Source organism: Hippopotamus amphibius, chromosome 16, assembly GCF_030028045.1.
Source record: "Hippopotamus amphibius kiboko isolate mHipAmp2 chromosome 16, mHipAmp2.hap2, whole genome shotgun sequence".
Classification (NCBI taxonomy): Eukaryota; Metazoa; Chordata; class Mammalia; order Artiodactyla; family Hippopotamidae; genus Hippopotamus; species Hippopotamus amphibius.
Genome location: NC_080201.1, coordinates 37,149,423 through 37,174,475, shown reverse-complemented (window position 1 = coordinate 37,174,475; position 25,053 = coordinate 37,149,423). Strand labels below are relative to the sequence as shown.

At 35.0% G+C, this 25,053-nt stretch overlaps 1 protein-coding gene across 6 annotated transcripts in view; it reads left to right on the top strand.

Annotated features, from left to right (window-relative positions):
- PHKB (phosphorylase kinase regulatory subunit beta) overlaps nt 1–25,053 on the top strand; it is a 225,674-nt gene that overhangs the window by 111,628 nt on the left and 88,993 nt on the right. For all 6 annotated transcript variants that reach the window (XM_057713036.1, XM_057713037.1, XM_057713038.1 and 3 more), the window contains 5 exons: nt 6,662–6,757; nt 8,910–9,107; nt 11,469–11,526; nt 12,077–12,154; nt 14,118–14,276. In XM_057713036.1, the coding sequence (XP_057569019.1) occupies nt 6,662–6,757; nt 8,910–9,107; nt 11,469–11,526; nt 12,077–12,154; nt 14,118–14,276 (589 nt within the window). The remainder of the gene's footprint in view (nt 1–6,661; nt 6,758–8,909; nt 9,108–11,468; nt 11,527–12,076; nt 12,155–14,117; nt 14,277–25,053) is intronic.

Genomic DNA, 25,053 nt, shown 5'->3' with positions numbered 1-25,053 from the left:
TCTTGGCTACACATTGGATTTGAGGAATTTAAAAAACAATACTGATGCCTGGGCTCTACCCCTAGAGATTCTGACTTAATTGTCTAGAGGGATGCTGTGGTGTTGAGATTTTTCTAAACTGCCTGGGAATTCTAGTGTGCAGCTGAGGATGAGAACAATTGCTCTCAGCAGAGTTAATTCTTGACCTTGTTTAGTTCATGTCTGTTTCTGGCAGAGCTGTGCACCAAATGTTTGCTGACTTGACTATTCCTTGATTATTTCAGATAGAAATATAGACAAATAAGGTTTTATACCTTTAGCCACACAGGTGTCACATTTGGCAAGTAGGGCCTCTCCATCTTCTGATTTGTTGGATAATATCATAGTATCCTAGTTTTACAAATTCCCTTTTATCTTTGTTTCTGATGTGGAGAATTACAGAAACCTGACTTTGAAAATGTTAAAATTCCCACCTGTACAGCAGTTAGCTTAGAAATGTACTTGCTAAACAATAATCAGTTTGTAATATTGCTCCATATACTTAAAAGATCTGTGGTCTAATTAAAAGTCTGTGGCTGGAAAAAGAACTAACATAAAGAAAAGTTTTTAATTCAAGTGAAAACCTAAAGAAACATCCTCAAGACTTGAGGTCTAATGAGTATTCTCAATTATTTCTAAAGACTATTGATACAGTGTTTTGGAAGACCTGGTCATGTGTCTTTAACTTAATTAACATAGAGCTTTCAAAAAATGCGTCCCCTGTTGGTGGCAACTCAGAGAATCATAGACCTTTGGAACTGGAAGGGCCTTTCTCTCAAAATGAATGGTCAGAGAATTGAGGTGGCTTTTCATAGGTCACATAACAGAGGTGTGCAGCTCATGACATGTTTGCAGATGACATGGATATACATATTATATATAGAAAACTCTAAAGACTCCATCAGAAAACTGTTAGAACTAATAAGCAGATTCAATAAAGTTGCAGGATACAAATCAATACAGAAAAATCTGTTGCATTTCTATACACTAATAATGAACTATCAGAAAGAGAAATTAAGGAAACAATACCATTTACAATTGCATCAAAAAGAACAATATACATATTAACCAATGAGATGAAAGACCTGCACACTAAAAACTGTAAGAAATTGATGAGAGAAATTGAGGACGACAGATAAATGGAAAAATGTTTCATACTCATGGGTTGGAAGAATTAATGTTGCTGAAGTGTGCGTAATACCTAAAACAATATACAGATACATTGCTGCTTTATTTACAATAGCCACGATATGGAAACAACCTTAGTGTCCATCAGTGGATGAATGGATAAAGAATTTGTGGTGTATACATATATACAATGGAATATTATTGTCATAAAAAGGAGTGAAATCTTGCCATTTGTGACAACATAGATGGACCTTAAGGGCATTATGCTAGGTGCTAAGTAAAGTATGCTAAGTGAAATAAGACAGACAGAGAAAGACAAATACTGTATGATATCTTTTATATGTGGAATCTTTAAAAAGAAACAAAATCAAAATCTCAAAGATACAGAGAACAGATTGGTGATTGCCAGAGGCAGGATGTGGGAGGTAGGAGAAATTGGTGAATTGATTTTTTTTTTTTTTTAAAGAAACAGCGTATATAATTCTCTTTTGTGAATATAACAAGTTAAAAATTTGTCTTAATCCACCTGCCAATGCGGGGGACATGGGTTCAAGCCCTGGTCCCAGGAAGATCCCACATGCCGCAGAGCACCTAAGCCCGTGAGCCACAACTACTGAGCCTGCGATCTAGAGCCTGTGAACCACAGCTACTGAGCCCGTGTCCTGCAACTACTGAAGCCCACACGCCCAGAGCCCATGCTCCACAACAAGAGAAGCCACCGCGATGAGAAGCCTGCTCACTGCAAGGAAGAGTAGCCCCCCTTGCTACAAATAGAGAAAGCTCACACGCAGCAACAAAGACCCAAAGCAGCCTATAAACAAATTAATTAATTTTTAAAAAATCATTGTAGTTTAAAAAAAAATTCTTTGTTTGAGTGATCCAGGCATATTAAGGCTAAAATTTATAGTCAACATGTTTTTGTTATGTTTACTTAAAAAAAAAACATTATATTAGTTTTAGGTATACAACATAATCATTTGGCATTTGTATCTGTTGTGAAGTGCTCACCACAGTAAGTCTAGTTAACATCCATAACCACACATAGTTACAACTTTTTTTTCTTGTGATGGGAACTTGTAAGATCTCTTAGCATCTTTCAAAAGTATGCTGTACATTACATCACTGGGACGTATTTATTTTATACCTGGTAGTTTGTACCTTTTGACCACACCATTTTCTTTTTAATTATTGATCTTCTTTCTGAAGGAGGTATCCACTTGATGAACTTTTGCCCTTTCATGCTTTGGTGTGGGGGATAAGACAAAATTAATTTTTATTTTTATGGGAAATTGTTAGGTGGAATAAGCCTTTAGCTTTGGTTATTATGTGTTCCTACACTTCCTTTCTTATTTTTTTAAGTTGTTAGACTTGCCTCATTATTAAGGAAAAAGGACTTATTTAAATCTTTACTCTGAAACTATTTTCAAAACATACTTTTGTTTGGGAGAAAATATATAAGAAGAAAATTTGATCAAGTGGCTTAATTTTTTAAATAAGTTTATAATAAAGGCTAATTTGGAGCATTTAGACTCATACTCATATAATCCTTAATATGAGAATCACTTACTTCATCAAGGTTTCAAATATTTTCTCTGTGTATATATATATATATATTTGACAATATATGTAGTGATATATAAATATATACAGTGGTATATACAGTGATATATAAATATTTGACAATACTTAAATAAATCATAAGTTATACTTAGCACATGTCACAGACATCAGCAACAGTTTTGTGATTCCTGGGTCTGAGTCTCAGCTCTACTCTTCTAAAACCCTGAGAATTAACACTCAGGTTCATTTCTCTCTGTAGTTTGAAAATTCATTTAACAATATGTGACTAGAATTTCCTCTAGTGAGAGGGGCTTCTGGGAGCTACTGTTGGATCAGTAAGTAAAAGTTGGCTGTTTGCAGGCACATTACCACCACAGCCATGGTACAGAGGCAATAATTCCTATCAGTAATATCATTTCTGCAGAATACAAAAACGTTATTTCTCTTGGCTCTGCCACAGAGCTATAGGACAGCCTAATGCTAAGAAAGTCGCCTGAGCATGGTGGTGTGGTTTTGTTTCCAGAAGAATAGAGAAGGTCATATATAGTATTGACACAGTAGATACACTGATCAGTTTCATCTTGTTTTATTCTTTAATGCTAGATGAGGGTAGCAAGCCCATTAGCTCAGGTTTAGAGAAGTCACTAATGAGGAAAAGAAAGGTAGACAGGCCTTCAAATCATTTCACTTTGAATTGAGATTAAAGAGATCATTTTATGGTCATGTTACCTACCAGGGTTCTTGGCCTCCTTAATCAATAGGAATAGATCAGATGCCAGGCAAGAAATTCATGAAGGTTTTATTGGGGCCGCTCCTGCAGCAGCGGGGAGAGAGAACAAGTTACAGGTTGCCTTGCTTGCTTGCTTGCTGAGAGGGAGCAAATTGGTTCTTTACACAGGGTGAGGGTAGGGGAGTATCCAGGGGTCAGGCTGGAGAGGTGACTTAGGTAGTTTGCCCATCTCTTTGGTGGTATTGTATGCAAGGGACATGAACAGTATCCTGTTTTGCTCCCGGCTCTTCAGAAGTGGCAGTTGGAATTTTGGTCTCTTTGTATCTTGCTGTCCATAATTTGCCCAACTGCTGCATGCAAGCAGTTATTTTTAGTCCCTTATAGTTTCTTTGTATTTTGTTGTTCGAGGAGAGGAGATGTTTGTCCCAGGTCCCAGCCTGTTTCAGTCATAGATGTCACCCTTGGCCGTAGGTACCATCTCAGAAGTGTTTGTTGTGGTCATGGAGACCTGGGTAGATGGTTCAGTGCAGCTCTTTCCCATCATTGGAACTCAAGTCAGGTTGAATCATCTTGTAATGTATATAGTAGAAAGCAATTACAGAAACTCAGTTTGGGAGTAAAATTTGAACTGTCAGTCTTAAACTATGCTCTTTAGATGGAGTCAGGATATCATGGCAGAATTATGATAGTTTCAGGAAGTGAAAGATAAAAAAGATAAAAATAAAATAACCAAAGTTAATCAGATACTCTGGAATGACATATACGTATAAAACATCTTTTCATATTCCTATCTTTAATTAGAGAAATCAAGATACAGACAGATGAGCTGAGGCCAGAATCTAAAAGGCGATAACTAGAAAGATTGCTCATATTATGCAGTGCTCAGAGCAATGCAGACATATCTAGCTTCCTTTGAAATTTGCAGGCCTAAAATTAATGTGTCTGTCTGATAATTTAAAGTGGGTGATAATTAATTCCATTGTAGGTCTCCTTGATGATGTTTTTTAAAAATTTGCTTCTGAATAGGAATAGCTGCCCATGGGCTTGGGTGAATTTTATTCTTCTGTAAATCCAGGCCGTATTCCTAAAGCATATGGTATATTTTTTAAGATGACAGTCAAACAATGTAGTTTACTAGCCTTTGATCTTAGTGTTAAAATATGGTAGCATTATGAGGTTATTTTTCCTTTTGTGTGTATTTCTTAGAGGCTGGCAGAGGAAAAGACCTGAACAAATACTTTGGTGAATCTAGATAAACTATTTGTGGCTAGAAAATAGAAGTTGGCTGCTTATGTGAATCAAATAGTGCAAGAATTGCCAAATTTGCCATTTCACTTCATTATTTATAAATTATCCTACTTAGATTGTATCTTTTAAAAAATTCAATTCAAGGCAGACTGAGTTGACATGTAATTAACTTTATTAATTATCAGCCTGAGGATAAATTATGTCCCATTATTTTTTGTATTCTTTCGCTCCCAACATCTCATATGCATTCATTTCTCTGCTGTTTTGTTCTAACTGCTCTACTTGCTCCCCCTTCCCTCAAAATTCAGATCCTAGTTCTGACCCTCACCTTCTCCATGAAGTACCCCAAGTTCTCTATTTTGTTTGTCTCCTGTTAACTTTAGATGCTTATTATTATTATTATTATTATTATTTCATCTAAACAACTCACCTGATACATAGTCATGTATTTCCACAAGCAGTCTTTTAATAGTCATCTGATTAGGACTGTATACCACCTGAGTCAGCTCCTTGAGCGCAGAGGTCATGTTCTGTCTTGCTTTACTCAAAGCAGAGGACACATTAGTCTGACAGTGGCAGCTACTGCATGAAGGTTTATTGGACTCCATTTTGTGAATAGACATGAGAAGTAGGGACTTTCAAATAATAGAAAGACAGTTTAGCATTGATCTGGTTGAGAGACAGCCTCACTCATTCCTTGTTCATTTTTTGTCAGAGTTCAAAGCAATTTAAGAAATAATATTATGAATGAGAAATCATTCTATTTTATGAGCTAATGTTCGTGTATGAGCATGGGTTAACAGGAAAAAAGTACAGTGTGAGTATGATATTTGGATCTAGGGCCTAGTACTACTAGAGTTTGAATTTCAGTCAGTGTATTTTATCTTTAGGGCAAATGCATCTTTGAAGTTGGTGAGAATTGATATGAGATTTAGAAGGTAATGAAGCAACATAAAGTTTGCAATGGTGTTGTTCTTCCTTTCCCCATGTATTTTTCTGAGTATTCTCTTGTAATGGAAGCAGCCATTGTATTTCAGTTTCGTTCTCTGTGTTTTCAAAATATCTAGCTCCCCAATAAAAGAACAAAGCCACGTTTATTTAACAACTATGCTATTGAATATGGAAAGCACTAATGGCTAAATAGTATTGATAAATTTTTTTAACTTGGTTAGCAGACCAATTATCATTTTTTGTTACACTTGATTTTTTATTCAAGTTTGTGCTTCTTACTTGAAAGATAATTTTTAGTGTGGGAAACTGCATAACTTAGTGCTCAAGGTGTGGGCTCCTGTGTCAGACTTGATTTTGAATTCTTGCCTCTGTTGTACTAAGATTTAGCATCCTTTTCAGTAAAATGGGCATAATGATGTCTACATAAGGGGATTAAATGAGATGATCCACGTGAAGCATAAAACACAGTGCCTGACACATAGTGAATATTGGCAAATATTATGTATGTTATTATTGAGATTTTCCTGTCTTCATATTTTAATCAAATAGTTTTTATATCTAAATTCATTTGATCATTCTTTATTAGAACCGTACAATTCAGATCTTGTGAATCCAAGTTAGTTCTTAATTCCTTGTCAAAAGTGCTGGCTAACCTATTTTTTGTTTTTACTAAAATAAATATCCTTTGTTAGTTATAATCAATACATTTTGATTTACAAGAAAACAGGAGAAATCAGAAAAATGTAAAAATAACATTTTTATGATTATAAAATTGATATGTTTATTGCAAGACATTTGAGAAATACTGAAGGTATTCAAAAAATTAATATCTTCTGTAATGCCACTCTCAAATGCAACCAGTGTTTTGTGAAATTTGTTTTGCTTGTCTTTTTAAAAAATTTTATTGTTTTTGTAAATTGAGGTAATATTGATTTATAATGTGAAATTTATTTCAGTCAAATTGCCAAATGTTCTACAAGTTGTGTTTGTGTTAATCTAGGAAATTTTTTTTCTGTCTCATTCCAGGGCTGTTCTTGGTCAGTTATATTTGTGGATCTCGATGCCCACAATCGCAACCGGCAAACTTTGTGCTCACTGTTACCCAGAGAGTCAAGATCTCATGTGAGATGTTTTTATAATAAATTAATATGAACTGTTGTTTATGATTGTTATGTGGTTTTGTTTCTTTTTCCAAGAAAATGCTCTAAAGTGTTAGAAGTTAGCAGAAGAGATAAGAAGAGAGAATGCCACTTAACTCCTCTGGCCTGTGGAGGTCTTGTTTAGGAAGTAAGCAGAGCAGTAGAGAAAGCTGCTTCGTCCTTTGAGTTTTTGTAGAACAGTAGAGAACTAGATATATTTTTTCCTCTTTGAGGGAGTAGCAACATTATACCAAAATGAATTCTTTGGTCATGGAGTATTATGTACAATAAGTCCCCTACATACGAACCTTCAAGTTGCAAACTTTCAAAGATGCGAATGTATGTTCACATGTCCAATCGCATAAGCTAGTTCACGTGTCTGGCGTACATTGTCATGTGTGTGCATCCTCTACAAGTGGTTGTGCTTTTGTGTACTTTACTGTACAGTACTGTATAGAGTATAGTAGTACAGTATCTTTATTTCAAGCCCAGGATGTCCAGAAGCAAGCTTAAAAGCAGCAATGATGTAGCTGGTACTGCTAAGAAGCGCCAAGCAAAAATGATGGAAACAAACGTGAAAATAATTGAGAGAGTGAAGTGACAAGAGGAAGAAGAAGTAACTGAAGAACCGAAGAGATTCATGACACAGGAAATGGCAAGGGGATTTTCTTTATTTGAGGAGGCACTGTTAGTTTTTGAGGCAGGGGACCGGAATGTAGAACAGTACATGAAGGTTGCAGCAGCCATTCAGAATGCAATCCAGTGCTACCGTGTTATGTATGACAAGGAAAAAAGAGCTACTACCCAGACATCACTGGATTGTTTTTTTCAAGAGGGTAGATAAAATTGAATCTGGCAAGGAACCAGAACCTGTGCCGTCAACGTCAGGCATGAGTGAAGGTTCAGCTTGCCCTCCCTCTCCTATTGCTAAGGATCCTTCAGCTCTACCATCTCCCGCCTCCTCTCCCTCCTCATCAGTACCTCTTCTTTCCTGTTCACTCGATGCAGTCCCTGTATGCCAGCTGCTGTACTGTACTACTGTACTTTTCTAGGTACTGTACTGTGAGATATAAAATGTTTTCTTTATTTTTTGTGTTTGTTTTTTATGTATTATTTGTGTGAAAAGTATTATCAACCTATTACAGTATAGTACTATATAGCTGATTATGTTAGTTGGGTACCTAGGCTAACTTTGTTGGACTTATGAACAAATTGGATTTACAAACATGCTTTTGGAATGGAACTTGTTCATATGTAGGGGACTTACTGTATTAGAAATGTAGAAAAATTTTTTCATAATTTTAATTTCTTTTGAATAAAATTGCTTTCCTTATTTTCTTTCTCATTCGATTCACCTTTTTCCTATGTTTAATAAGCTTTTATATGCCTGTATAATACCTGATTGCAGATTTTTCTAGGGGTTATTTGTGGCTCTATTCTTAGAAAATACCTAAAATAGGATAATTTAATTATTTTTAAATAACTATTTTATAGAAGTAATATAAGATTATGATAAAAGATGAACAGAATCCACAAATAAGCAAATAACAAAAATATATCCACTCATTATTCCACCATTCAGTTATAATCTTAGGGTGACAACATTTGGGTTTGTATGTTTCCATGTATTTTTATGTACACATATAATATTTTTACTTTACAAAACTGGAGGAATATTGTTCATAGTGCTTGATAACCTATTTCTTTGAATGGACATGTTTCCATATCAGTAAACATTTCTATAACATAAATTTTAATGGCTGCTAATTTACTTAGCTAATTGTTGGACATTTAGATTGTTTTCTTGTTTTCACTATTATAAACAAATTGTTACGACAGACTAGTCCTAATGACTAATTGTTGGTGTTAAATTTTTACATGACTTAAATAATGTGTTAAAGTTTGAGTCCAGTGTTGAACCTTGAAAACACTCATTATTATTGAATGAAGTTTTATCTCCTCTGTGAGGTTCTCCAAACTATGCCATATAAACATCTGTCTGTCCCTTGGAGCACAGCAGTCTCACTGTCAGTTAGATAACCTTAGTGGCTTTTCATCTTTGTGATTCTCCTTGAGCTGTGTTGATCAGATGACTACAGGTACTTATCTTCCCTTCTTTTTCTTATTGCCCTCAGAATACAGATGCTGCCCTGCTCCCCTGCATCAGTTATCCTGCATTTGCCTTGGATGATGAAGTTCTGTTTAACCAGACACTTGATAAAGTGGTTAGAAAATTAAAAGGAAAGTATGGATTTAAGCGTTTCTTGAGAGATGGGTATAGAACATCATTGGAAGATCCTAATAGACGCTACTACAAACCAGCTGAAATTAAGGTATCAAAAAATATCTCATATCAGATAGCGTAACAGAATGGTTAAAAGTACTGATGCAGGAGGCAGACTTCTTGGTATTGGATTCTGGCTCTGCCACTTATTAGCTATCTGACCTTGGGCAAGTTAATTAACCTCTCTGTGTTTAATATTCTTCATTGATAAAATAATGTTAGTATCTACTATTATTGAGGTTTTTATGAGAATTAAATCATTTAATATATATAAACATGCTTAGAATGGTGCTTGGCACATAGTAAGCACTGAAAAAGTGTTAGCTGTTGAGGCTCATTTGCTCATATTGGGCCATATTGAGTCGTGGGTGAGTGATTTTTCTATTACACTTTCAGTAATTTGCCTGCCTGCTATACCATTTGTCTAATATGATAGAAAATATCTATTTGTGATCTAATTTTCAATATGTTAAGCAAAATCTCTTTTTTCTATTTCGCTTAGACACTTTCCTCTGAAATATACTCCTCTAGATATTGTTTTAAAGATTTTATGTTTCAAATACACATACATACCCTATATCTAGGTTTATTCTAGCTGTTTTTAAGCTGCCCAGAAAACTGTAACATTCCCAAAAAGGTAAGCATCCATCTACATTGCTGAAGACTTTGCTTTAATGGGGTAGATTGAAAATCATTAAAAAAAAAACCCCAGACTCCTCCCTGTCAGCTTCCCATTGCCTCTCTCTTTGCTGTCACACTTCTGAAGAGCATGGTGTGTTCTAGCTGTGGCTTCTTGTTTGCCTCTTACTTACTCCTTTACACTGCAGTCTGGCTCCTCTCCCCAGCTGTGTTGGCTTCAGATAGTTTATGTCACTGGGTCATTGTGGATGCTTTTCTAACTTTATTGCACTGAACCTCTTATTGGCATTTGAGTGTCAACTAAGTCCTCTTTCTTGGGAGGTTCTCCTCTATTTTCTGTGACTTTGTTCTCTTCCTAATTCTTTGCTTAGTTCTCCCACTGTCCATCTTAGTCTGCTTTGCAGGTTTTTCTTCTTCTGCCTCCACTTACACTTTTCTCATCTCCTGGAATCCATTCTCAGCCCTATTCTCTTTTTATGCTACCCATGCAGTCATAGCTCTAGCAATCACTGTTAATCCCAGATCTCTATCCCTAACTCATACTTCACCCTTAAGTGCCCTACCACATATTCACCTGCCTTTTGGACATCCTCACTAGAATGCCCTGCAGTGTGCCTCTGTTCACCTTCCACTCTTCAGCCCAAGCCCCAAACCTGAGATTCATCCTAGGCTCTTCCCTCTCACTCAGCCTTCTTTGTCACTCACCAAGGCTGGCAAATTTTACCACCTTTCTGTCTTAAAAATCTGTCCCTTCCTCTTTATTAACTGCTTGGCTAGTGACCCACAACTAGGAATGATTTTGCTCCCCAGGGGACATCTGACAATATTTGAAGATATTTTTTGTTGTCACAAGTTGTTGGGTGCTACTGGCAACTGGAAGGTAGAAGCCAGGGAGGCTACTAAAGGTCCCACAATGCACAGGACAGCCCCCACATGAAGAATTATTTGGATGTCAATAGTGCTGAAGTTGAGAAACATCAATTTAGGCTAACATCCTTTTTCTCTGGATTGTTCCCAGCAGCCTTCCAGTTGGTCTCCTTATTTCTTGTCCTAAAACTGTCTTCAGTACTGCCAGCTCTTCATCTGGGACGTAAATTTGATCCTGTTCGGTGGTACCCTGTCACTTTCAGATCAAAGTTTTTGTCTCTTAGCATGACTTCTCAGGCCCTCCCTGATCTGGCTGTCCTGGCCCATCTGTTGTACTTCAGCTGTCACTACTTCTTCCTTGCTTGTTGTGGGAATACTGAATTGCTAGTAGTTTCTTTAACATACTTCGTCCTTTGATGCATCTCTAGTATGTAGTTTGGTTTTCTCTGTATGGAGTTCCCTTAGGTCATCTCCCCAGAGAAATCCATCAAGCATTAGTTGAAGCACCTCCTTTCCTATAAACCCTTTCCTGACCCCCTGGGTAGGCTCAGATGCTTCATGCCCTTGGTTCTTGATACATATACAATGTATAGACATTTTGGAACCTACTGCAGGCTGATGCCAGGCATTACTAAGTACTTGGTAAATATTTGAGGAATGAATGACTACTTTGTAGTGGATTAAATGAATGAGCTTTTGAATAATAAGAATTATGGGAATTTTTTTTAAAAGAACAATGAAAATACTTATAAAATCAGTCCAGTTTTGTCATTACAATAAATAAATTTTTTATGTATATATATATATTCTAACAATGTAAGTGTTCTAATTAATATAATTGTCCTAATATAATGATTCTAAATAACTGTTGGTGAAATTTTTAATATTTTATTTTCTGTTTTAGCTGTTTGATGGCATTGAATGTGAATTTCCCATATTTTTCCTTTACATGATGATTGATGGTAAGTGAGCTTTTCTCCTGAAATTTAAACTGTAGGATATAAGTTTAAAGAAGAGGAGAAATGAAATATGACTCCTTTCAGCCAGCAAAATAGACTGTACTGTAGTGATGGTAACTACTCTGCATTTTTATATGCTACTCTTCTGCTTCCTGAGTTAATGCTAAATCATTTAAAGAATTTAAAAAAAACTTTGAACTATTTTTAAAATGATATAAATATATTTTCATATTTATGAAAAAGAATTTTTATGAATAGAAATTGGGAATACTGTGATTTATGATGTGAATATCTATAATATTTACACTTAAGAATAGAGAAATTTCAATTAAAATTCAGTTTTCAATTCTAAATGCTAACATGATCTTCTAAAATCTATTTCCTGGAAAACTACCATATACTTTTATTTGCATTACCTTTTTCCATTTTATTTTTATTATTTACATAGAAAATTACCAAAATAATTACAATCAGATTAATTTTCTTCTAAGATAAAATTTCTGTAGTGCTTATTGAGCTCAAATGCTATTGGATTTTATATTTTACATTTTAGGTGTTTTTAGAGGCAACCCCAAGCAAGTAAAAGAATATCAGGATCTTCTGACTCCAGTACTTCATCAGACCACGGATGGTATATTTGGAATGCTTTTTCAAGAAATTCTTTCTGCCAGTATTCCCTAAATGTTCCTTTGAAATGTATAAATGATTCCTTTTTAAAAAGAACAATTTATATTCAAATGAAAGAATGAATGGGGCTGCAAATGAATTAGAATAATCTCTTAATTTGTTATAATAAACTTGTTTTTATAAAAGGAGTTCATCAGGCAAGATGATGGAGAGGGAGATGAATTTTAAGTGGTCATGGCTACAGTTACTACACAATAGTTTGCCAGGTGGGCAGACTCTGTTACCTACTGTGAAACTCCTTCACTCTATATAGTGTGACAGTAATATAGTGACTCATTTTTATCCACGTCACCAGATATTTTTTGTCCCCGTCAGTGCTGTCCCCCTCAGAGGGCCACTAAGGGAGGCTCTGCCCTAGCCTAAAGGCACTACCATTGCCAAGAATATTTTGGCTTCCTCTTTGGAGATGTTTCAGGGCTTTTTGCACATTATTTTGAATGTCTGCCATGGTTCTAAAGTGTGATCCTTTGAGGATGGATTTAATATTTTAGAAATGGTCAAAAGGTCCAGACTTATGATTAATATATTGGTTTCCATTAAACACCAGCAGGCACCATAAAGGAACATAACTGATTTTTTTTTTTGTATAACTAGAAAACTAATTCTCAAAGGAATTCCAAAGGAGAAGTTCCAGGTATCTTCAGTGTTTAGAAGTATTAGTAAAGTAATAAAATATTCTCATGAGTGAACAGCTTTGAAGACATATTTATCTGGAAGTTAAAAATTATGGTGTGTTGATTAAAGAAAAAAATGGGTGGTCTTACAGACATGATGCACAAACTGGCAATCACAGCAGCAGGCCCCATTTCTGTCTCACACAAAGTTTATCATATTCTTTAGAGTTTTCCACAAGTATCTTAGAGTAAGTACTTTATATTATGCGCTCACCTTTTCAAATACTTGTAATGTTAAAGTAGCAAAATGTTTATGGATAAACATTGAATTTCAAATTAATATTAATGTTTAAGACCAGTTTTTTTGTCTTTATGTCCAAATAACGACTTGCCCTATGTGAGAAATAATGTAATGAATCTTGTAACGGGTATATTTAAAATCCCTTGAATCAGATCTTTCAGTATTCAGTGGTAGATCATTGGTACATTGAGGTGGTAGTTTGTGTATCACACTTTATGCTTCCTCATGTTGAGAGAGTGGTGTTCAGACTATTCTCTGTGTATCATAGACCTTTTTACGGGTTTTAGATACAAATATCACTATTGATTGATGCATGAAAAAAGAAGCAAATTTTAGGAAAATCTGTGTAGTATTATTAGAAAAATAGTTCACTGTGGGCTGATGTTAGAAAAAGTCTTCTGTAGCACTCTATTAGAATGTTGACTTTTCTCCCTTTACATCATGCACAAAGATTCTAGTCTTAAAACAATTTTTAGTTTCTACCAAGAAATGTTTTTAAATGGGTTGGTCACAGGGGGAAGATGATTTTTTTTTCTCTTCAGTGATATTGAATAGTAGACAATGAGCTTAATGTTTAAAATGGGGATTTCTTTGCTCTAAGCAATCACTCAGGGTTATAATTCTTCATTTAAAATTACACAGTATCTTATTTGTAAAGCTTCCACAGACTAATCCTATTAAAAATAGCTTCTTCTATTTCTCTAAATATTTGCATACTGTATATTTATTGATTCATTTAAAGGTGTTAAATTAAATGTTGTTAAAAGAGATTATGTATACGTTGTTGGCTAACATATAACATATGCTGTCAAATTAAAGAAGATTTTTCCACATTTTTCACTGGGAATTTCTGAAAGGAGTCAAAATTTCCTATATTCTATTGGACAATCTTTCTCTCCTTCTGCTTTGTAATCATTGTAGTTTTCTGAAGGGAAAATTTGGGGAGGACACTGATTTGTAATATTTTAAATATTTATTTTTAAATTCCATAGGTTATCCTGTCATACCAAAGTACTACTATGTGCCAGCTGATTTTGTAGAATCTGAAAAAAGAAACCCTGGTAGTCAGAAACGATTTCCTAGCAACTGTGGCCGTGATGGAAAACTATTTCTTTGGGGACAAGCCCTTTATATCATCACAAAACTTCTGGGTAAGTGAAGAAGGTTGGGAACAGTTTTTTATTTTTTTCTTGTTATCAAGTCTTTAGAAATAAGTATGTCTTTGTTGACATTTTTCTTGGATTTGGTGGTGTTTCATGCTGTTGAGAGGTCTTGGGGGAGTTTCTTAGCATGTAAAATTATATTAATATGTCTATTGCACTGAATGATGATGGACATTTCTGGGAAGAAGGTCAAATAGCTGTGGGTACCACTATGACCATTCGGGGACTGCATTCAGCTTAGTGGATAGGTTCCTAGCAGAAGGCTATGGAAACTTTGAATCTCTTTTATAAATGTAATACAATTCTGATTGAGTATAACAATCATGCTTGGTCATAGCTTTAGTAAACCACTTGCCAAGAGGAATCATGTGTCTCAAAATTCTCTTCTTTCCAATAAATATACATTGGCAATTTACATAGTGAGGTGGAGACATAATGGGGCCATAATTCATAATTCTTTGCAAAATTGTTTTTCAGCTTCTCCTGAAACTTCAGCTGAAGTGTCTTTGGACACATTGAAATGAAGATTAATTTAATGAACACAGAAAAACATTATGCATCTCACTGCACCATTCCTTGCTAAAATTTTAAATATTATTAGCATTTCCATCAAAAAGGTTATAGTAGTCAGAATTCTTTTATGATAAACAGATTATGAAACAGGCTGATTGTAAATACAGTACCTGCACTAAAAGAACTGCTTACTGTGTGAAATATTGGTATTGTCTTTGTTGTTCTTAACATTACTACATAAAAGCTAAATTTGTGCTGTAAGAATAATCATCTTTGGTTTCTTTTTTTTTACATTCCATTAGGGAAGAATATTTCAAAGTCCAGATTTCCAATTCAAGCTTTACACAAATGATATATAAGAGCAGACAGAAGCTAACCAAAGAAAAGAAAATTAGGTTAATGCTGCTTTCAGTTTGCTCATTTCCTAACTATATGTTCTGGGTCTCCATTTATACGTACTGCTAATTTAAGAACCTGTAGAAAAATTTTGTTCTTTAAAGGGACAGCTTTTTGATAAGGAGTTGATATTATTTATACAGGTTTTAAGATTTTCCAAAAGAAAAATATATATACATGAAGTATTTTTCTTAGAATCAAGTCAAGTTGGTAAGGTTACCTCTAGTTAGAGTTTTATTTCCATCTTATTAGCATGAATACAAAGAAGCCTTGTTGATAATCAGCTAAAAAAACATATTTTGGCAAAGGAGTAGTTAACCTATGTAAGAACGAGAATTTTATCATCAGAATCATAAGTTTCTATATAGTACACTTGGAAATTACAGATGAGCATGATGAAGCTTTCTTGTGAATCTGAGACTGAAAACTGGTACCTGGGATATGGGATTTGAGATCTAAACCTTCTTCATTTTTGCTATATATCCAGCTTGGGGTTGATACAGCTAGAAAAATTGCTATTTGAGCAAAGCCTCCAGACAAAATTAAGAAGGCTAGTGAATTGGGAATGAAGAATTGACCTTATTCTACATAAGCAGATTGAACTTTAAAAAAAAAGAAAAAGATTGAAAACAATATCAATCAGTAGTAAAACATTGGACCTTCCTTATTCCAAAATAAATGTACTGAATGTAGACAGATTTTGAGTGTAGATAGCATTTTCTTATGTTAAGACCAGAGTGAACAGAAAGTCCAGGTCATGCTTTCATCTCTGTTTCTTGACCATTTTGAATAAGAAAGAGCCTTCAAAGAAACGGTCAATTTCTCTTTTGCCTACTGCACTTCTAAAAAGGCAGTAGAGAACATGCAGTAGGTGTGTTGCAAACGATGAAACCACGTACTTATCTCCTGCTAAAAAAAGAGATGCTGCATATTAATTAGCACCCTCTGACCTAGCTGTGTGTCATCTGGTTAACAACTCACTGAAGGTCTCAGATGATTGAATCATTTAGTTACTCTTGACTATTGTATACTTGCCCCCCCCACCCCGCAACATGAACCATCAGACTTCTATGGATGTTACTAAGATTCCAGACACCACATTAACTAACAAAGTCTTATTTATTCATTAAAGGAACCTCAGTTGGTTATCTGCTTAATAACATTTTGTGGGCAGTTAAGTGGAATTACATGAAAATAATAGAACAGTAAATCTTTAAAAATATTCTGTAATATACAGCTTTTACTAATTCAGCCCACCTGTAACTGGTGAAATTTAATAATATTTTGCTCTATATATGCCTTACTGAATTGTTATACAACAAAACTATGTTACGTTTATTCCAGTGTTAGAGCAGAAAGACTCAATATGCTGTTTCCTGGCCCAATGCCTGAACTACCCACCATGTTCTCAGAAAATAGTTAATTATTACAGTAATTTTTTTCTTTAGAAAATTTAGGCTGTTAGAAAATCAGTGTTTGCTATAAGATAGGTTAATAAATCGTAAAAGTGTTTATTTTAAACCAGATAAGACATATTTTAAGGTAAAACATTTGACTTGTTTTAGAAGAAAATGATCATTAGTTATACCTTTAATTGTTGTTTAAATTTGAAAGTTTAGAAAATGTTCATGTAAGAGATAGTCTGTAGAAAGCAGTGTACATTTTTGAATTCTTTGCATAAATAACCTTAAGAGTATTTATTACATAAAAGTCACTGAAAAGTCATGATCTTGGGATTGAAATTTTTTTAAAGTTAAACTAGAGTAATGTAAAATAACATAACATCCCTCCCTTATCCACAGGGATACATTCCATGACCCAGCAGTGGATGCCTGAAACTATGGATAGTACCAAACCCTATATATGCTATGTATTTTCCTATACATACATAGCTATGATAAAGTCTCACTTGTAAATTAGGCACAGTAAGAGATTAACAGCAATAACTAATGATAAAATAGAACAATTATAACAATATACTGCAATAAAAGTTATGTGAATGTGGTCTCTCTCAAAAAAAAAATCTTATTGTACTGTATTCACACCTCTTCTTGTGATGATGTGAGATGATGAAATGCCTTATAGTAGTACCTAAATGAAGGTCATCTCTGTGAATGCCTGATGTAAAGGGTAAGGAAAGTTACCCTTTCCTTGATGAGATAAAGTAAGGTGAATGATGTAGGCCTGTGCCATAGCATTAGTATACTCTTGACCTTTTGAGGAGGTGTCAGAAGTGGGATCATCTGCTTCTGTTGATCCTGGATCATGGCGCCTTGGTGGTGTCGATGGTCCAATGTCAGAAGCAGACTGTGTCCATAATTAGAGATCCTGGGATGGTTGGGGTTACCATTTGGGAGCAGGACAGTGTGAGATTTTATCATGCTACTCAGAATACAAGCACAGGATTTAAACCTTATGAATTATTTATTTATGGAGTTTTCCATTCAATATTTTTGGACTGTGACTGAATACAGGTAACTGAAACTGCAGAAAGTGAAATTGTGGATGGGGCAACTACTGTATATGCAGCTAACTTTCCTTACATCAGACATTCACAGAGATGACCTTCATTTAGGTACTACTATAAGATCAAATCATAAAGATTAGAGCTTTTACATACTTTATAACTTAAGATAGGTGAATAGAAGAATTTTTTTTTAGGATAGATGCTTTGAAAACACTGTTAATAGACATCAAGAGTTAAAACAAGGCATGTTCTTTGATTAAGCTTGAATTATTGAGCAGTTTTAATTAACTGCAACTTTCTCTGCAATACACACAAACTCCCAAAGTATACAGTAGAGTGAAAAACTTTTTGATTTTCACAGAGGATTCTTCTCTTTTGAGGATGGGTGTTATTTAATTTCCTAGGAGTGTTAACAAGAGACTTTTAAAGTGATAAACTAGACATAGAAGTACTTTAAAATATCCAAAATGTTATGTACATGTGACGTTCCCAACTTTCTTCGGTTCCTAAAATTCTTTAGTAAGTCATTATTTGGAACTCAATTCATTTGCCAGTAGGAACTATATTTTAAATGATTGTTAACACCCAACAAACTTATAATCATGTGATATAGATTATTTCTCTGACATTATTATGTTTTTCCTCCACTTCTTCCTCTCCTAGTTTCTCTTCCTTTTTTCCTTTCCTTTATGTTTTTCTTAGACTATAGTGGAAAGATCTAGAGTTTGGGAGCCATGAGTTTAGGATCTAGACAGTTCAGGGCTTGAAAAGAAGTTCTACCATTTACTACTTAAGTGACTTGAATTTTCTTAACTTCCATGATCATCAGTTTCTTTATTTTTGTTATAAGGATTAACTGATGAGAAAATATACTAAAGCATTTACTGTGGGACAAATATATACTTGAATGGATTTTCTACCTCCTGCCCTCCCTTCTACCCTCCCCTCTCCTCTCAGCCACCATTTAGGAGATAGTACTTGTGAAAATATGTTTCATAGTTCTTGTTAAACAGGCAACTCAGGATACTTATGGACTCTCCTTATAGGTACTCTCATAGCCACAAAACATCACAAGAAGTAAATGTGTCCCTAGTTGCTTCCTAACCATTCATCTACTCAGTGATCCAGCTGATATTTGTAGAGGCCTACTTTGTGCTAGTCAGAGTAGCTTTACAGCAAGAATCAAATGTGACAACCTAGGATATATTTCTCTCTGAGGGCAGCTTGGTTATTCTGATATACTGCTTCCTAATTCCAATGTTTGTAACTAAGACAAGTCTTTTTGCATTTGATTTCATTCATGATATTTCTTGTCCAATTGACCTCAAATATAAAAGCCAGTGGTTGAGCCTGGAAATCTATTGAAAGTCAGTGATCAAGCGCCCCCTAGTGTGCATGAGGACATGAGAAACTGAGGTCTTGATTTTCATTGGTCTGTTGAATTCAGATACAGTTGATGCCTTGCTCATTATAGCCCACAGTTTTGTTAGTGATCACTTAAAGAAAAAATAAAGCGATAAAAGTATACAGATTTATTTCTACACTGTGGTTGCTAAGAGGTTTCCCAACTATCACATTTCAGGAAACTTCAAGCAGAAAGATAGCAATTTCTGAGCTCTTTTGTTATCTTTTTCATGGTATCCATGAGATTGATAGTGACCTAAAGTAGGATTTCTGTGCAGTAGACATTGTAAACATCTTGAAAGTACATGTAATACAGTATTGCTTTAAAAGTTTCACCTGGGAAGATTTCTCTTCCTTTAGCTTACTGTGTAAATGACTGGTTTTCTTAAAACTAAAATTTTTAGCTGAATTGCTGCTATGAAAGCAGTGATGCCTCGAGAGTGAGAAGACTCTACATACATGTTGTCAGACTGTTGCCCTGAAATAATTCCTGGCTTAAAATCTGTCATAGTCTGTGCTCTGGCCTTTGCAAATATTATCCTAAGTAGTCCGCCTATCTTCTCTATGAGATGGGTGTTATATGTTGTAACTGAGGTTCAGAAGAGTTTAGCAACTCAGCCAAAGTTACACAGCCCATGACTGAAAGACTTTATTGGTTTATTCAGGAGTCTCCAGGGTGATTATGTCACCTATAACCTTTGTGGCATCAAAAGTAAAAATTTTGCTAACCTATTAAGATATGTTTTTATTTATATGCTGGTGGTTGGAAACATATTTCTCAGTCATTTCTCTGTCCTCTATGAGTTGTCTAGTTATTTGCTTTGCTCACTTAACTTTGGTTTTATGATTTTTCCTATCAATTGGCATGAATGTTTTATATATTAGGAAACTTAACCTCTCTGTATTTTCCCATTTGCCCCTAAACTTTGCTTGGGCTATTTTTTGATGAAGTAAATTTAAAATCTTTATGTATTTAGATCCTGTTAATCAGTTGAGTTAGAAACATTCTATAAATTTGGAATTTTTTGTTATAATGTATCAGGTTGAGAATCTACATTTTCTTTTTCTCCACAGCTCATTTCTTAATATATGTAATACTAATGTGTCACTGCAGCTAAGAATTGATTAGCCTTTTTTTTAAGCTGTTTATTGGAGTATAATTGCTTTACACTATTGTGCCAGTTTCTGCTGTACAACAAAGTGAATCAGCTGTATTTATACATATATCCCCATATCCCCTCCCTCCTGTGAATCCTTCCCACCCTCCATATCCCACCCCTCTAAGTCATCACCAATCATCAAGTTGATCTCCCTGTATTATGCAGCAACTTCCCACTAACTGTCTGTTATACGTTCGGTAGTGTATATATGTCATACGGTATTTGTTTTTCTCTTTCTGGCTTACTTCACTTTATATGACAGTCTCTAGGTCCATCCACCTCACTACAAATAACCCAGTTTCATCCCTTTTTATGGCTGAGTAATATTCCATTGTATATACATGCCACATCTTCTTTATCTATTCGTCTGTTGATGGGCATTTAGATTGCTTCCGTTTCCTGGCTATTGTAAACAGTGCTGCAGTGAACATTGTCGTAGATGTTTCTTTTGGGATTATGGTTTTCTCAGGGGTATATACCCAGTAGTGGGATTGCTGGGTCATATGGTAGTTCTATTTTTAGTTTTTTAAGGAACCTCTGTACTGTTTTTCCATAGTGGCTGCACCAATTTCCATTCCCACCAACAGTGCAGGAGCGTTCCCTTTTCTCTGCACCCTCTCCAGCATTTATTGTTTCTAGATTTTTTTGATGATGGCCATTCTGACTGGTGTGAGGTGATACCTCATTGTGGCTTTGACATGCATTTCTCTAATGATTAGTGATGTTGAGCATCTTTTCATGTGTTTACTGGCCATCTGCATGTCTTCTTTGGAGAAATGTCTATTTAGGTCTTCTATCCATTTCTGGATTGGGTTATTTGCTTTTTTGATATTGAGCTGCATGAGCTGCTTGTATGTTTTGGAGATTAATCCTTTGTCAGTTGCTTCATTAGCAAATATTTTCTCCCATTCTGAGGGTTGTTTTCTTGTTTATGGTTTCTTTTGCTGTGCAAAAGCTTTTGTTTCATTAGCCCGATTTGTTTATTTTTTATTTTATTTCCATTATCCTAGGAGGTAGCTCAACAAGGATCTTGCTTTGATATATGTCATACAGTGTTCTGCCTATGTTTTCCTCTAAGAGTTTTACAGTGTCCAGCCTTACATTTAGCTCTTTAATCCATTTTGGGTTTATTTTTGTGTATGGTGTTAGGAAGTGTTCAAATTTCATTCTCTGACATGTAGCTTTCCAATTTTCCCAGCACCACTTATTGAAGAGGCTGTCTTTTCTCCATTGTATATTCTTGCCTCCTTTGTCAAAGATAAGCTGCCCATATGTGTGTGCATTTATCTCTGGGTTCTCTGTTCTGTACCATTGATTTATATTTCTGTTTCTGTGCCAGTACCATACTGTCTTGATCACCTTGGCCTTGTAGTATAGTTTGAAGTCAGGAAGCCTGATTCCTCCAGCTCTGTCTTTCCTTCTCAAGATCGCTTTGGCTATTCAGGGTCTTTTGTGTTTCCATGCCAATTCTAAAATTTCTTGTTTTAGTTCTGTGAAAAATGCCATTGGTAATTTGCTGCAGATTGCATTGAATCTGTAAATTACTTTGGGTAGTATAGTCATTTTCACAATGTTGATTCTTCCAATCCAAGAACATGGTATGTTCCTCCATCTGTTTGTGTCGTCTTTGATTTCTTTCATCAGTGTCTTATAGTTTTCTGCATACAGGTCTTTTGCCTCCTTAGGCAGCTTTATTCCTAGGTATTTTATTCTTTTTGTTGCAGTGGTAAATGGGAGAGTGTCCTTAATTTCTCTTTCTGCTTTTCCATTGTTAGTGTATAGGAATGCAAGAGATTTCTGCACATTAATTTTGTATCCAGCTACTTTACTAAATTCATCAATTAGTGCTAGCAGTTTTCTGCTAGAATCTTTAGGGTTTTCTATGTATACTATCATGTCATCTGCAAAGAGTGACAATTTTACTTCTTTTCCAAATTGGATTCCTTTTTTTTCATTTTCTTCTCTGATTGCTGTGGCTAAAACTTCCAAAAGTGTGTTGACTAATAGTGGTAAGAGTGGACAGCCTTCTCTTGTTCCTGTCCTTAGAGAGAATGCTTTCAGTTTTTCACCATTTAGAATGACGTTGGCTGTTGGTTTCTCATATATGGCTTTTATTATGTTGAGGTAATTTCCTTCTGTGCCCATTTTCAGGAGAGTTTTTAATCATAAATTGATGTTGAACTTTGTCAGAGGCTTTTTCTGCATCTATTGAGATGATCATATGGTTTTTATCCTTCAGTTTGTTGATATGATGTATCACATTGGTTGATTTGCATATATTGAATAATCCTTGCATCCCAGGGATACACTCTACTTGATCATGGTATATGATCTTTTTAATGAGCCATTGGATTCTGTTAGCTAGTATTTTGTTGAGGATTTTTGCATCTATATTCATCAGTGATATTGGTCTGTCATTTTCTCTTTTTGTGACATCTTTGCCTAGTTTTGGTATCAGGGTGATGGTGGCCTCGTAGAATGAGTTTGGGAGTGTTCGTCCTTCTGCTATATTTTGGAAGAGTTTGGGAAGGATAGATGTTAGCTCTTCACTAAATGTTTGATAGAATTTGCCTGTGAAGCCATCTGGCCCTGGGCTTTTGTGTGTTGGGAGATTTTTAATCACAGTCTCAATTTCCGTACTTGTGATTGGTCTGTTCATATATTCTATTTCTTCCTGGTTCAGTCTTGGAGGATTGTACTTTTCTAAGAATTTATCCATTTCTTCCAGGTTATCCCATTTATTGGCATATAGTTGCTTGTAGTAGTGTCTTCTGATTTTTTGTATTTCTGCAGCATAGGTTATTTCTCCTTTTTCATTTCTAATTCTGTTGATTTGCATCTTCTCCCTTTTTTTCCTGATGAGTCTGGCTAATGGTTTATCAATTTTATCTTCTCAGAGAACGAGCTTTTAGATTTATTGATCTTTGCTGTTGTTTCCTTCATTTCTTTTTCATGTATTTCTGATCTGATCTTCATGATTTCTTTCCTTCTGCTCACTTTGGGGTTTTTCTGTTTTTCTTTCTCTAATTGTTTTAGGTGTAAGGTTGGTTGTTTATTTGAGATTTCTCTTGTTTCTTGAAGTAGGATTATATTCCTATAAACTTTCCTCTTAGAACTGCTTTTGCTGTGTCCCATAGGTTTTGGGTTGTTGTGTTTTCATTGCCATTTGTTTGTATGTATTTTTTGATTTCCTCTTTGATTCCTTCAGTAATTTCTTGGTTGTTTAATAGTGTGTTGATTAGCCTCCATGTTTTTGTATTTTTTATAGTTTTTTTCCTGTAGTTGATATCTGGTTTCATGGTTTCATGGTCAGAGAAGATGCTTGATACGATTTCAATTTTTTTGAATTTACCGAGGCTTGATGTGACCCAAGATGTGATCTATCCTGGAGAATGTTCCATGTGCACTTGAGAAGAAAGTGTATTCTGTAGGTTTTGGATGGAATGTCCTATAAATATCAATTAAGTCGAGATGGTCTAACATGTCATTTAAAGCTTGTGTGTCCTTATTTATTTTCTGTTTGGATGATCTGTCCATTGATGTAAGTGGGGCATTAAAGTCTCCTACTATTATTGTGTTACTGTTGATTTCCCCTTTTATGGCTATTAACATTTGTCTTACGTATTGAGGTGCTCCTATGTTGGGGGCATAGATATTTACAATTGTTATATTTTCTTCTTGGATTGATCCCTTGATCATTATGTAGTGTCTTTCCTTGTCTGTTGTAATAGTCTTTACTTTAAAGTCTAATTTGTCTAATATGAGTATTGCTGCTCCAGCTTTCTCTTGACTTCCATTTGCATGGAATATCTTTTTCCATCCCCTTTCTTTCAGTCTGTATGTGTCCCTAGGTCTGAAGTGGGTTTCTTGTAGACAGCATATATAAGGGTCTTGTTTTTGTATCCTTTCAGCCAGTCTGTGTCTTTTGGTTGGAGCATTTAATCCATTTACATTTAAGGTAATTATTGACATGTATGTTCCTATTACCATTTTCTTAATTGTTTTGGGTTTGTTTTTGTAGGTCTTTTCCTTCTCTTGTGTTTCCTGCCTGGAGAAGTTCCTTTAGCAATTGTTGGTGCTGAACTCTCTTAACTTTTGCTTGTGTGTAAAGCTTTTGATTTCTCCATTGATTGTGAATGAGATTCTTGCTGGGTAGAGTAATCTTGGCTGTAGGTTTTTCTCTTTCAAGACTTTAATTATCTCCTGCCACTCCCTCCTGGCTAGCAGAGTTTCTGTAGAAAGATCAGCTGTTATCCTTATGGGTTTTCCCTTATATGTTATTTGTTGCTTTTCTCTTGCTGCTTTTAATATTTTTTCTTTGTGTTTAATTTTCATCAGTTTGATTAATATGTGCCTCATTGTGATTCTCCTTGGGTTTATTCTGTATAGGACTCTCTGTGCTTCTTGGACTTGGTTAATTATTTCCTTTCCTATGTTGTGGAAGTTTTCAACTATAATCTCTTCAAAGATTTTCTCAGACCCCTTATTTTTTTCTTCTCTTCTAGGATGCCTGTGATTTGAATGTTGATGTGCATAATATTGTCCCCAAGATCTCTGAGACTGTCTTCCATTCTTTTTAATTCTTTTTTCTGTTCTGGGACAGTTATTTCCACCATGCTATCTTCCAGCTCACTTACTCGTTCTTATGCCTCAGTTATTCTGGTGTTGATTCCATCTAGAGTATTTTTAATTTCAGTTATTGTGTTGTTCATTACGTTGTTGTTCATTGTGTTGTTCTTTAGTTCTTCTAGTTCCTTATTAAATGTTTCTTGTATATTCTCTTGTTTTCAAGATTTTGGATCATGTTTACTATTATTACTCTGAA